The 15,224-nt window shown below is 31.3% G+C and overlaps 2 protein-coding genes across 4 annotated transcripts in view; both read right to left on the bottom strand.

Moving 5' to 3' along the window:
- LOC123691717 (glycine receptor subunit alpha-1) overlaps nt 1-15,224 on the bottom strand; it is a 40,764-nt gene that overhangs the window by 25,141 nt on the left and 399 nt on the right. For 2 of the 3 annotated variants that reach the window (XM_045636246.1, XM_045636249.1), the window contains exon 2: nt 1,641-1,740. In XM_045636246.1, coding sequence (XP_045492202.1) covers nt 1,641-1,684 — 44 coding nt within the window. In that variant the 5' untranslated portion in view covers nt 1,685-1,740. Of the gene's footprint in view, nt 1-1,640; nt 1,741-2,064; nt 2,219-15,224 lie in introns of those variants that run through there. The other variant, XM_045636248.1, reaches the window with a different exon arrangement.
- LOC123691934 lies at nt 11,402-12,097 on the bottom strand. Its single transcript, XM_045636529.1, has one exon. The coding sequence runs from the start codon at nt 12,095-12,097 to the stop codon at nt 11,402-11,404; it is 696 nt and encodes a 231-aa protein (XP_045492485.1).

The raw sequence follows: 15,224 nt of genomic DNA, 5'->3' as shown, positions 1-15,224 counted from the left end.
CTCATTTAATTATGAAATATAAAAATATATATATATATATATATAGATATACAGTCTTGTAGTTTTCGTTTTTTATTAATTGCAATTAAACGACACTGAATTAATTAATCATTCGCATTCAGTGACCTACAATCGTCGATTAGAATATTAAAAAAAAAAATTTAACTCAAATGATGCATTTTTTCACAAGTTATAGTGTTTTCAGGTTTCACACATGACGGACAGGAAAATTTTTTGACCTATTTCGGTGTTTTTTTCCAATTCTATTGAAGTAAATCAATTTTTAAAAAGTATGGGATTAATCTCCATTGAATTATCTCGACAATAGTATGCAAAATATCTTGATTTCGTGAACTAACAAGGCTATAATAATAAGAATAGCTGCAAAAATGAGGCAAAAAAAATTTTTCGATCACTCTCTGATGCTTCGCATCGTTGTGCAATACAATGACGATTCAAAAGTGCTTCTGGAAGAAGTCTAATTGAATAAATAAATGTTTGAGTTTGTTTGTTTGAAAGTTTGGATTATTGTGTGTACTAGAATATTAATCCAGAATAGAATATGTTTACGTGGGCTCTTTTAATATATTATGCTGACTTATAAGTGCTTATAAGTAGTACGGCTTTATGTGTTTTAATTAATTATTTTCATTAATTATTTTGCGTATATAATTTAGATTAATTAATCTTATTTATACAGTCTCTCGTTTATTGATCTCGATTGCTAAAAATGATATTATTTTCTTTAAATTGTTATATTAAATGATATTTTACGGCAGCTTTTCTGATACTGTCTTGATTTATTTATTTATTTATTTATTTATTTATTTATTAGGGTACATCGACAGATCACGCATACATCATTCCTTAATAATAAATACAAAGTAAGAATATTCTAATGCTTGACCCTATTATAGATGTACACAGCATTACAAGAAAAACTAAAGATAAATGTAGTCAATGAGGATGTTTTATACAACTAAAGTAAGTATATTAATTCAATATTGCTTAATTCTAAAACTTGATAATTAACCCAAAGGGTTCAGAAATAAGCATACTTCTCAAGTTTTATTAAACAACTACAAGATATATTCTACCTCTTTACCTCTACCTTTTACCTCTTTTGTATTCCTAACCACGAACAAATAAAATAACTTTTGAAACTGAAACTTGTGAACTTTCACAAGTGTTTGTAATTAATTGTCTATTATTAGCACCTTATCAGGAATTCAATTTAAAATATAATTTATTCTTTTCGTCATTTCTATGTTTACGACATAAAATATATGTGAGACTAGATTTCCGCCCGCGGCTTCGCCCGCGTTTGCAAAGGAAAACCCGCATAGTTCCCGTTTCCGTGGGATTTCCGGGATAAAAACTATCATATGTGTTAATCCAAGTTACCCTCTATATGTGTGCTAAATTTCATTGTAATCGGTTTAGTAGTTTTTACGTGAAAGAGTAACAAACATCCATACATCCATACAAACTTTCGCATTTATAATATTATAGTAGGATAATTTAATGAATAAACCGTTCAAGTTAATGTTTTATGAGTTTTTCAGTTTATTGTGAAAAAACCGATTTAGAGAAAACCATTTACTTATTCTTTTATCACTAGCCAGTTAAAATAAACTCACCATATTAAAAAGAATAATGTAGTCTTCCAAATGCATTTAAACATCTTCTGTGGGGAATGCGGCGGGCTCGGTTGCGGACATTACAATGCCGCTCAGATATCTGAAAGAAAAATTAACTTTAAAACACTAAAAATAGAACTTAGTTTTCTTTGTAAGAGATGCAAAAATTTTGGTAACAAAATTAAGATATTATGAGAGATTATTTCTTCATGATGTATCTTATATTATTCCAAGGATTTAAATTTTGCCGTCTAATATTCGGGCATATTATTGAGAATCCATTTAAGATTAATTTTACAAAACGTATTATAATCATTTATTATGAAAGCTTATTAAATTAAATTCTTCAAAGTACATTACTTTTTGGTAATAAGGTTACAATTCTATAATTAGTTTAAATTACGGCCAATATAATCAATTTTACCTGACTAGTCACGACTCACGTATTGATTAAATATTTGTAATTTTAAATAAAAAAAATATTCAAAGGTTATTAGCTGAACTAAATACTTGTATCTTATAATAGCGTTTATAACTAAAGTTTTCATTTAAACTATAAAATTTGTATAATTAGCAATAAGTAGAAACTTCGAAATGTAACAAACTTGCGAACTTCACTCGGCTAAAATAATGACACAGCGTGACTTGATTATTGTCTTTAAACAATTTACGTAACTGGAACAAATAAGTTAGGTACCTAACTGGTACACTCGACTGATTTAATATGAATGAAATCGATAGCAGTACCACTTATTTGCGGCTTTTCCAAGGCGCTATTTCTTGGTATAACTATGGTGAGAATTATAAAGTGGTGGTTTTAATTTTCCTTTGTTATAACATTGGCTTTTAACTCTAAAGATTAGATACACCTGGGGGGCTATCATGATGTCTTAAAGCTTGTTTCGAGGGGTTATGACGCTAGACGACCAGTATAATAAATCTTTTTCCACCGAAAGTATACGTCGGGAATACTTTATTATTGCATTAGTATTTGTAATCCCTACTAATAATATTGTAAATGCGAAAGTAACTTTGTCTGTCTGTTACGTTTTGGCACAGACAATCTTTAGACCCTGAGAAAGAACATAGGCTACTTTATTTGCGAAATATGTAGCACAGGCGGAGCCGGGGTGGACCGCTAGTAATAACTAAAATTTCCTAACGGTTTCATGACATTATGCTAAACTTTATTCCAATATCAAACTTGATTCATTTTCACTTCTATAGTTACTAATAAATTATAGTCATGCTTTGTCCTAGAAATCAGCCATGCAATATTACCATGGGTTAGGTTTCCTAAGAAGTATCCCAAGGTCTATTTTGAAGTTTAATCGGGTCACGAATCAAGGTTCTTACTAATTAATTCTCTCAAAGAGCGTTTTGAACAAAGGGTTACCGTTTTAAAACAAAACTTCTTTGTCACCAAGTTTTTTTGTAGTACTAAAAAGCAATTAATTAAGCTAATTTTATTTTCAGCATTCCTTGGAGGAAACCAGATTAGCAAGGCCTCTTTGTTGTATTATTGGAATTACGTAATCAAGATCAAAATAATCTGGTTTTAACTCTGTGGTTTATACCTACTTGGGTGGATTGAGATTGAATGATCGCAACATTGCTTAAAAGAAGAGAGGAATCACCGTGTATATATTGATGTCAATAAATCATAATATATATCCATAAATTTGCTATTTTCCAGCGAGTTAACAATACAGTATATAATATTAGTACAGTATAAACAAACATTATGAAAATGTTATGAACACATAATATTTAGAATAATCCTGCAAAAAATGCGTTTTGAATTTTTCACAGAGGTTTTTCTTTTGTATAATATTGAAAACTTCTGCTCAATTTTAGCTTTTCTTTATATGACAATACTACTAATAGGTATTTCGAATAGTAACAGGTTTCCATTGGCTGACTTTTGTACTCTCAAAATAACTTTATGAGTTATTTGAAACCTAGACATTTGAATGCTCGAAGCTATAAATCAATTAAGCTTGTTGGATTATGCATTCAAAGTATAAAGTGATGCCAGTTGTATAATGTATATGGCTGAATGTGGATCCTTACATAAAATATTATATCTAAATGTGAATGTAACTTCGTCTGTCCGTCTAAGTGTATCTTCACGCTGACCACTGAACCGATTTGAATGAAATTTGGTAGAGATACGAGAGAGATATTAAATGATACCTAAAATCATTGAGTTACTATGTACTACGTTTTTTTGTAACACGAGTTAGAGTCAATCGTTTTTTTTTTGTTACATTGATTGTTTTTTTTTACAAATTGTATGACTCACTAGCCGCCCCGCGCCGCCGCGCTTGTCGCACAAATTTTGTTCGTGGTGTCCTCTCTATAATAATACCTCAATGCCTAAAATACGATAGCTATTTCTGGAAATGACACGGGATAATTTTTAATTACATAACAATAAGACCGTTTACCTACCTCTAAAGAATTATGATAAAAAACGCCTGGGTTGCAAATTTTATACGTTCTAACTTCTTACTACAATCCTTACTTTTCACTCTTTCATTTGATATACGATATAATGCTCCTTTTTAAGATGAATGGATTAAGTCCACAATGTCCTCTTATCGTAAGGGCCAGCCGGCAACGTGGGTAATGCGAGCAAAAGTTGACAATTGCTTATTTTATGTCCTTTTCTGGCTTTGCGGTAAATCTACACTCTACAGACTTGACCCCTTAATTACGGTTTTAAAGTAAAAAGGTTACAGGTAGGTAGTTAAAAAAAAATAGATATTTATTAGTTTACCTTGTAAATGTTAGATATATTTTTAAGGAAGGCTTAAAGTTATAAAAAAAACAAATTGCTGCCCGTGTTCTACTATAATTAGAGGATCATGTTTAGCTTTAATTATTTTTTCCTTGAGTTTGAGCTTTATTATCAAATTATTTTATAAAAGCGTGTAAATATTACATATATAGAATTACTTTCCAATTTATGATATTAGTATTTTCTATATAATTAGATGCAACTTACGAAACAACGTAGTCACTTAAAAAATTCCTCAATACGTCATTCGTAAGCGTATATGTGCAATACGTACCATTGTGCAATATTTACTGAAATGTTCAAAGCAATAAAATACAAAATAAAAGCTTTTGGCTTTGGTTGGTTCCAATTTATTTTTCCCACAACATATAAAATTGGCGGCTTTATCTTAGTACCGATTTCCTTTGAGCAACCCATATAGAAAAATATATTTATATTATGAAAAATCAAATCAAATACATATAATTCTTAAAACACTACCTAATGTATTAGCAAGTACCATATTCCTTCATTGGTAAATAGATGACGACAAGACAATGCGACATGACTTCCTACTTAGCACATGATATTAACAACGATAGGCACGTCATAGGTGGTCTAGGTGATAAATTGAATTAATCATACTTGAAGTGCTATGAGATCTATATTAATATTAAATTTTTGATCCTCGCGTATTAAAATTTACTTGGCAAAGTGATTGACTCTTGAGCTAGAGAGAGACTTATTTCTCGAGAATTCTTCATTTTCTGAATAACACTAAAGATGATTCAGGATATTTTTTTTTATGTCAGAGCAAGCAAAGGAGCAGGTGGGCCACCTGATGTTAAGTGGTCACCACCGCCTATAAACACTGTAACACTAGGAGTGTTACAGGTGCTTTGCCGGCCTTTTATGGACAAATAAGTTCTTTTCTTGAAGGCCCCGATGTCGTAGTTGGTAAATCAAGAGATTACTTTAAGAGGTAAGGAGGAATAGAGTCTTCTTCTTTATATCTATACTAATATCACAAAACATCAGATTTGTTTGAATAATGAACTAATCTCAGGAAACTAACAGATATAAATAGATACCTAGTAATCATTTTCGAATATTTATAACAAATACTTACATTTGAAAAATAAATTTTTTGATACTCTATTTATGGAGATAAGCGGTTCATGAAAAATGTTGCAAAAATATTTTTTTTTTTTTTTTTTTTTTTACGTGGCAGTTTTTTAAATATAAACGAAGGTGTCACCGATTAATTAAAATGGCAGATATATTTATTTTACACAACCTTAAAGTATTTATGAGTAAAGTATAACTCCATAATTATTTACCGTATGTTCCGTTATTAAATTTGAAAGAACAAAAATAATACTTCCTTGAAACTTGATAGGTTCTTTTATGTTGAAACATAATATTAACGTGTGTAAATTTATCTCGATTATAAACGCGTAAGAATCAAAATTATAGAGTATTACCTCAAATAATTTCTTAAGCACTTTTATCACGGTTAACACTCAGAACAATCGATAGAACTGAACTATATCCTTCAACTGCCGATAGTAAATATTATGATACAATATATTATAATATTAGTACTAGCTCTTATTATATTTCTAGGATTCCGCATTGAATTTATGTTTTTTCAATAACTATTTTTTTAGATATTGAATATTTTAATGACAATTTAACATTTTGGAACACCAAAACTACCAAAAGTCTATAATGATGTAATGATGATACTAATCTGTAATTATATTATTTTAAGCTATTACAGCTCATGCATCCACCTTAGTTCATAATAATGTTTCTTTGACGTCACAATCCCTCCAATCCAACACAAATAACAAGCTACACCAAAAGTTTACACTAATCGATACAGTATTTTCCACACATATTCTAACCAAGCGGAAACCTCGCTAACTTTTCATATAATATTAACACTGGATGAACTTGGTAAAGCCGCGAGCAATACGGGAACGGTTGAAAACCAGTGTAGAATGAACCAGGCTTAATAAAAGGGCTGGTGCACACTAGCATGGAAGCGATTTAGAAAATACTCGATTTTTAGGACTATGCAAAATGGAGCAGCGACGAAGCGACTCACTTGATAGTACCTAGTGATGGTCGCCGCCCATGATGATTCACAGTATTAGGGACTATGCGAACGTAATGCCGGCTTTAAAGAAACCAAATTATGCGGTATTATAATATAAAACTCGCTGCCCCTCTTGCTCTATTACCTCTTTAACGTATTTTATTTTCATAAGAACAATCATTTTACATACTTTTTATATTTTGTGAGGTTCTAAAAACTAGCCTCATCAAATTATGTGGTTCAATAGATCATTAGTTGTTTGCTTTGTGAAAATAATTATATTATTCAAATTAAAAAAGTTATATTTTGGAATAAACATTGCTCTCTAAGGGAAAATAAAACAATTGAGTTTTCAGTCAACCTCAGAACTTAATACATCTTTGTAAATAAATTTCTGGACTGTCTGCAGAACTTGGCACACATTTAGATCTCATTTCTTTTTTTGGCAGATTAAGTCAACGATTGAACTCGGCTCCAATTTTTACATTTATGTATTTGGCGGGATATTGTTTTACTTTATTAATATGTTGTGTTGTTTTATCATTAGTATGATCCTTGGGCGGAGTGGCGTGACTTACGTGTACTTTTTTACCTAATAATATGTCATTTGATTAGTTAATAGCCTTCTTATCTCTTCATAGCATTGGTCGCATCGCGTGTCAGTGTGTTCTGACCTTTAGCCTGTAATTTACGTTCATACGGGAACCAGATTGGCATCTCATCCAGTTATATGGTGTTTATGTTCCGAAATTATGTTATTTTAGCCGAAACTTTATGTAAGCCTCTTGGCTAAAATGACGTGAGGAGATTGTATGAAAACTCTTCAGATGTTGAAGATTTAAAGCTTGATGAGAAATTTTGTGATAATTTATTTAGTTGCATGAAATGGGATTACGAAAAGCGATAAAGGTAAAAAAATAGTATACTATATGTATTTATAGTTAGTAGACGTTGAATGTTTGTCCTAATCAATTAATCATGTATCTACTCTTTATAGTTAAATCTAATATCAGAGATAAGGAAATGTCACTACCAGAAATGTTTAAACGAACTAACTATACGTCTACTAAAATATTTGAATAATAACTATATCTCGTATATTAATATACTAATATATTAATATACGAGAAACTTTTATTAAGATTTATAAGGAACCAATCTTAATATCGATATTAAAATATTATGTAAATATTTTCCGTAAAGAAATCATTTCTCGTAACAACACGTGATTTAGTTAACATTTCCCTCTGTTTCTTGGGAATATAAATAATAAATTATGTTTATTTGTTTTACACTTCATTCTTAGTATTGATTTTGTTACATTTCCTCTGCTATACTTCTATAGTTTTAAAAAGGAAATTTTGAACAAATTGATATAATTCGATGTTCTTTAGTAATAAATTGTTCGTTGAATGAATTTTCGGCATGTTTATTGTCGGTTTTTTGAACGTTGTGCTTGTGCTCATATTCTCATCTGTTATGAGAATACACAACTGAAATATGTCATTTTACTTGCAATTCCACGAATACTAGTAAGTATACAGATTATCTGCGTAGTTGGCTAGATAGAGTTAGAATTATTATTGTATGAATTGCAATGGTTTTTCAAAAAATAGCAGGAATCGAAGGAACTATTTATTTAAAATAATATTGATATTAGATACCAGTGGTTCAATTAGCGTGAAGTATTCCCCAAAGTTTTCAACGCGTCGGATCGTGTAACGTAACGTGCAGGGGTCGAAACCTTTGGTTGGTGGTTTTTTATTTATTTTTATTTTTTATCTAGTTTTTAGTAAAGAGTTTCTTATCCATTTGATCTATTAATGTCTTTCAAATAACCAATTCAAAAGGTACTCACAGACAATATATTAGGAAGCATAAATTCATAACAAAAAAAAAACAGATACAGAAATTGTTTCAAAAACTGTATTTTTTTTTTTATTCAGCCTTAAAAGCTGGACAAGAGACAGTCTTCTATAGTTTTATTATGTACATACATGTAAGTAGTAGTAGAAAAGCATCAATGAAAAACGTTTTTATTTAATATTTATAGAAGAAGTTCTAACAACTTGCAATATTTTATTTTTATTTTATTTTATTTTTTATTTTTCTTTATTAGGGATAATAAACAGCAGAACAGTGGTTAATTGTACAATAAAACTTAGTCTAAATACAGGTATAACTGTCCAACCAACAACATTATCCACAGTTTGGATACATACATTTTTATACGTGCAACAAATGCGAATAAGAAAAAATAAATATAAATGTGCACTTAGCCATGGCAATAAAAATAAAATAAATCAAAAATTAGAGATAAAGGTAGAGAGACGCAAAATAAGATACCTAGGTTATTGCATGTTTAGGAGCAGATCAACTAAACTTCTTCGAAACTTAAATTTTGAATTCGAAAAGATGTCAAGGTCAGAGAAATTTTTATTAAAATTGTCAACAACATGACGTAAAGGGGAGCGCAAGCCAGCATTCGAACGACATGCCTCAGTAGCGAATAGATGATAAGTGCGTAGCTTTCGCCGGTATGCAGTTCGTGGCACGGTGTAAAATAATTTAGTCACAAGATACTGATTGCAATATGAAAATTATACGTGGAAGTTATAAAGCTAAGGTTCGCAACCACAACAAAATAAATGTTGAACTCCTATACCGGCTTATTTAAAGTTATTAATTTAATTGTTTTTGCTTTTTAATCTAATTTCGTAATGTGATTCATAAGGGAATATTGGTGATTAATGATTTTTATTATTATTGTTATGAAGGACAATATTTCCTAGCATATTGTCCTGTACACTTTTTTGAAAATCTTGGGCATGACGAAAAATAATAATACGTAAAACATCTGTAAACTTTCTCCTGATGTTTATTATTTCGATGCTATATGCGATATATTATAAGTACCTAGGATTATGTGCCTAAATAAATAATTATAATTGTTATTTCTTTGGACGTTAAAATATTTTGAGACGAACGTAGACATGCCACGACTAAAGGTGTTGTTTGTCTTGACAATTTAGAAGATTTAATCCGTAAATATAGAAAATCTTTTAAACTCTTATTTAGAGCGGTTCGTAATATCCATAACTATTGACTTCTTACTTTACTATTTAGCGATGCCTTTCCCTTTATCTTTCCTTTTAAGTGGATAAAGGAAATTCCCATACACATACATAGAAATTATTAACCGGAAAGAGTTGTGTAAAACATTTTAAGTGGACGATCTACAACGGTAATACCTCATAACATCTTCCTGACATTTCGTCTCAATTGGCCATAGCCATTTATAATGGTTAACCTTCACGCGATAGGAACAACGTCTTTAATCGACTCACAAAAGATCTCGAGATGTGCAGTTTTTAACCGACTGCCACGAGAATCAATTTGTGGATTTAAGTGTATGAAACAAATGTGATAGGCAATTTAGATCCCCAAAAATGTACATATAGCAGTTAAAAAATTTATATGATTGGTTATGTTACCAATGAGCATATAAAATATATTGCTTTTGGTTTTTTAAAATCTCGGAAATGTATATCAAAATGATCGAGAAATGCTAATATATATTTTATTTAAAAGTGAAAATAGAGCTATTTGTAGCCGGAAATTTCATAAACAACTTTCTGAGATCAAAATTTGTTTGCGGTTGAATTCCTAAAAATGAGATTCGTAAATTTTTAAACTTTGTACATTTCAATTTCGACACCGGTTAATTCCTGGTTGTAATGAAGTGTTTATTTTATATAAATAAAAATTCTAATCCATTATGTTTCAAACTTATCAAATCTCGTAACAAGCACACATTATATATTTTAATGGATGAAAAATTGTATACAATCTCATCATATTTGTCACGTTTAGATATTATTCATTCTTTGTTTTATAAACGATCGTTAATATCAAATATTTCATTTCATTAATGAACTTTCTGCACAAACTATTAAATAATTGGCACAAAGAATTGTAAAGCAAATGAATTTAGAGCCAATCCTACTAATATTATAAATGCGAAAGTTTGTAAAGATGGATGGTTGTTTGTTACTCTTTCACGTAAATACTACTGAACCGATTACAATTATTTTTGGTATGTAGGTAGCTGAAGACCTAGGCTACTTATTATCCCGGAAATCCCACAAGAACGGGATCTATGCGGGTTATTCTTTCAAATCGCGGATGGAAATCTAGTAAGTGCTATACCTAGTCTGGTCATAAGTTCTGTCACATATGTTTTACTAGCTTTCCGCCCGCGGCTTCGCCCGCGTTTTCAAAGAAAAACCTGTTCCCGTAGGATTTCCGGGATAAAACCTATCCTATGTCCTTTCTCGGGTATCAAAATATCTCTATACCAAATTTCATGCAAATTGGTTCAGTAGTTAAGGCGTGATTGAGTAACAGACAGACAGACAGACAGAGTTACTTTCGCATTTATAATATTAGTATGGATTAAACAAACAAAAAGTTACTTTTGTATATTTATTGTTTTATATGTGGCAATAAAGCTTACATATAATTTAATAATTTCGTATAAAAATTATTCAAAATGGCATCCATGTTTTGCGAGAGCAACTATGGAGTTTCTTGCCGATTCTTCTCCATAGATACTGCTTTCCGAATCGGTGGTAAATGTTAAAAATACTTATGTAATGACGATTCGAAAGTGCTACTAAATAGTAGTCTAATTGAATAAATGAATGTTTGAGTTTGAGTTTGATACAAGCTTTCAACCTCCGCGGCCAGTCGTCTAACGCAGCACGCACCGTGTCCATGTTTATTTCAGCAGCTACTTTAATAATGGATGCTTTGAGTAACTCCAAATTTGGGTGGGATTTAGCGCAGGTTCTCTCCTCTAAATATTACCAGATTTTATAACCCAGGATTCAGGTCCGGGTTAGAAGATGACCAATCTTCATGACGAATGATGTCAATCTGATGGGCGGCCAGCCAACTTTGGATACTCTTGGCTTTGTGGGCAGGTGCTGAGTCCTGCTGGAATACCCAGTGCTGATTTTTTAACATGTTCCGAGAAGGAGGTTTGGCGAGGTTTGTCAGGAGCATATTTTGATAAACATTGACACTTGTTTTCACAGCCTTTTCACAGAAAAACACCTCTGTTAGGCTAAAATAAGACACTTCCAGGAAAACCATTACTGATAAGGGGTGATGGCCGCGTTGGACTCGAGATACACGTTGACAAGCTTCTTCACTACTGTGGGTATACACTTTGATATTCTGTTTGTTGCAGCACTCCTCCACGGTAAAAAATTTTTCATCTGAAAACAGGATATCACGATGCATTTTTCTCGCGTATCGTTTAAGTAAAGCGCGACATTTATCCAGTCTTAATTTCTTTAAGCGTGTGTTAAGAAGATGCGATGTTTTTCTACAATAAGCCCGTAGTCCTAGGTCCTCGTTCAACACCTTTTTAACTGTGGTACTGCTAAGGCCCATCTGCAGTGCTAACTGTTTTCGATTTCGGACCGGATTTTTCCTTATTCGCACCTGTACTGCATTTATCACTGCTGTCGTCCAAATCGTACGACAAAGACCACTTCCATTCATATCTTCTACTCTTGAATCTTACTTAAATCGTTTTATAGTGCAATAAAAAAATCTCTGTGTTATTTGTAAATTTTAAAGGAAACTGAAAATTTCTCTCGGCGCGTAATCGCTACGATGCAGAGCAAGAACAACGACTCTGTCTTCTTTTTGCGTCCACTACATTGTAACAAATACGTTACCTTTTCTAATTAGTCCATTGAAATGTTACATTTTTTTGGCCTAACCTTGCATTTTTTAGAGGACGCAATTTTATTTTTTGGATGTGTAGGGGGGTTCAATGTGAAGCTAAAACCAAGTTTGTGGGGTCGCCACCAAGAGTACTGAAAAATAGTACTTATTTCGGAGCGCTTTAAAACCTTGGCTATTGACTTTATGAAAAAATGTTGTATGTAAAAGTTGTTCCTCGAAAAAAAATCTACAAAAATGGTCTGATATCATTTCTTCGTAAAATGATAAAAAAAAAAGTTTTATTGAAAAATATAAATATCTCTATTATCTGAACATTTTCGCTTATAACTTTTTCATTTATAGTTCTACGACAAAAAGTTACTGGACCAAAATTGTAGAGAATTTAATTTGCAACAAATAATGTTAACAAATTTTTTTTATCAGATAAACATTTTAAGAGATATATCGTATAAACCATATCTTCCGCTATTTTCAAGATGGCGGCCGTGGGACAAGGGTGGCGACCCCACAAACTTGGTGATAGCTTCACACTAACCCCCTCTACACATCAAAAAAATAAAATTGCGTCCTCTAAGAAATGCAACCCCAATTGTAACTTTTCAATGAACTAAATAAAATGTGTCGTTTTTTAACGCGTAAAATAATCAAAAATCGAACGTGAAAAAGAAATTTGCGGTAAATATTAAAAATTTGAAAATCTAACATAATGACAGAACTTATGACCAGACTAGTTATATTATTATAGTTGGTATGACGTTTTTGTGCAAAATAATATTATAATATCTAAAAGATATAAAATATAATCAAAACAATTTGCTCTAATGGTCCTTTCTTCTTTATTTCAATAAGCCCTTCATTAGATGTTTTACAGTAACCTTAACTTTTTGTCCATAAAATATTAAATTAAAATGACGTCACATGCATGACTGTTGTTGTTTAATTAGCATATAATACTAGTGTAATTAATTTGTAACACGCAGATACTTCTAATGAAGGTTTCAGTAATGTATTTCGTTCCGTATTTTCTTTGTATAACAAAATGTGATGATGAAGGAATTGCTTGGTATCCCGAATAGTGAGTTAAAATCCAGTGCTAATAGGAAGTATATTTCGTTAAAAATATTGTGTTTTTAAGCTATAGCATAGCTTCAATCGCGGGGCTTGAGCGCGGGGACCGAATCGAGAAATTCCGTAACGAAAAAACCTCACGCTCCGAACTCCGACGGGCTCGGAGGTGTGGCTTGAAGGCATGCTATGTAATAGCTTTACCGCGGCAGTCCCCGAGTGCCACACGTCTTTTTTTTAATATTGGAATAATAAGAATAATTATTACGGTAGCTACTATGGTAAAAACATCAACTTTGTTTATTGATTCGAATCAGTTCCTTAAATTTCAGTTAGAATTCACGAAGTTGTTTACTTATTATAAAATTAAAGTAAACAGAGTTATTGCCAAACACGCGAAATAAAATATTGAGAGCAATGTTCTTTTTTAACAATAACTATAAATTAGTTACGTCTTCAATAGAAATTGAAACTAATAAATGTTGATGGATTTTCTTTGTTTAAATAATTATATTATTAAAACTCAATAAATATTATGTGATGAATACAACTTTTTCCAGCTTTATCAATATTATTAATGTAATAATTGTATGTTTGGTAAAACAGCGTTTTTCAAACTTTTCATTACTTTCATTTTGATTTACTTCTATACAATTACACATAATATATAAAAAATGTAATAAAATTAATGGTAAGGAAAAGCTTTGTTTAGTTTTAGCCCTAATTTTATGAAATCCTTTGATATCTACACTAATATTATAAAGAAAGGTTAGATTGTTTGTTGGTTGGAATTACATAAGCTCCGTAACTACTGATTGAAAAAAATCCATTAGAATCCTACATTATCCCTGATGAACATAGGTTATATTTTATGGTGTTTTATCCCGGGTCAATCAGGACTACATAGTATAAAACAAAAGTCACTGTCTCTGTCCCTATATCCCTATGTATGTTTTAATCTTTAAAACTACGCAAAAGATTTTGATGAGGTTTTATTTAAAAGATAAAGTGATTCTGAAGGAAGATTTTTGTACATAATTTATTAGGTTTTAGGGCGACGCAAGGGGCGAAAAGCTAGTACGAAATAAAAACTTGAATAACTTGTAATTGTGCTTGCTGAATAATTATTGTTCACATATAGTATGCATAGGATTCACTCAGCGAATGCATGATCAATAATTATTCATTAGTTTCTATTGCGACTGAGGAGTGAGGGTTATGAAGGGGTCTTAATCTTTCCGCATTCATCGTAATAACATGCATCTCGTCTCCACGTGGGAACTTGGCATGGACCATTCTAGAGCATCTCTTACTTGTTGAATTTAGGGAAAGCTATCATCAATATACGTTAAAATTGTTTTTGGAAAATGTTAAATTTAAGAGCATGTGTGCATACGTTTCAGAAGTGAAACATCTTTGGTAAGATTCAAAGAAACTAAAATCGTCGCCTTACTCCATGAGTGGTGGTATTGCCACGACGAGACCTTGAAATGTTTCTCTCAACGACGGAACCGATGTTAGTTAATTTTAGCGCTGAAATTCATTTGTCATGACACAGAAGAAAGGTTACTTTTTGTCACGAAAACAAAGATTGAAGAGGGTAAAATAAGGTGTGGATTTTAATCTAGGAAACTCGATAAGTTTTGTCTGTAATAGCGTTTAGTCGACGCATGCGATGCTGCGGGTATTGTGAAAAATATAGGTAAGTATTATTACATTTGGTTTGTTGTTAAGATTAAAGCTATATCGCTAAATAGCTGTTGTTGCAGTGGAACTACTAATTTCTTTTTTTTTGTATAAACGGCCATTAAGCCAATAATAACTCCGGAAGCTATTCAAACTGGGCTGGTTGGTATTGATTTGATTTATTTTT

This window comes from Colias croceus, chromosome 5 (assembly GCF_905220415.1).
Source record: "Colias croceus chromosome 5, ilColCroc2.1".
NCBI classification, from domain to species: domain Eukaryota; kingdom Metazoa; phylum Arthropoda; class Insecta; order Lepidoptera; family Pieridae; genus Colias; species Colias croceus.
Note: the sequence above shows the minus strand (reverse complement) of the source record. Positions and strands in the feature narration are given on the sequence as shown.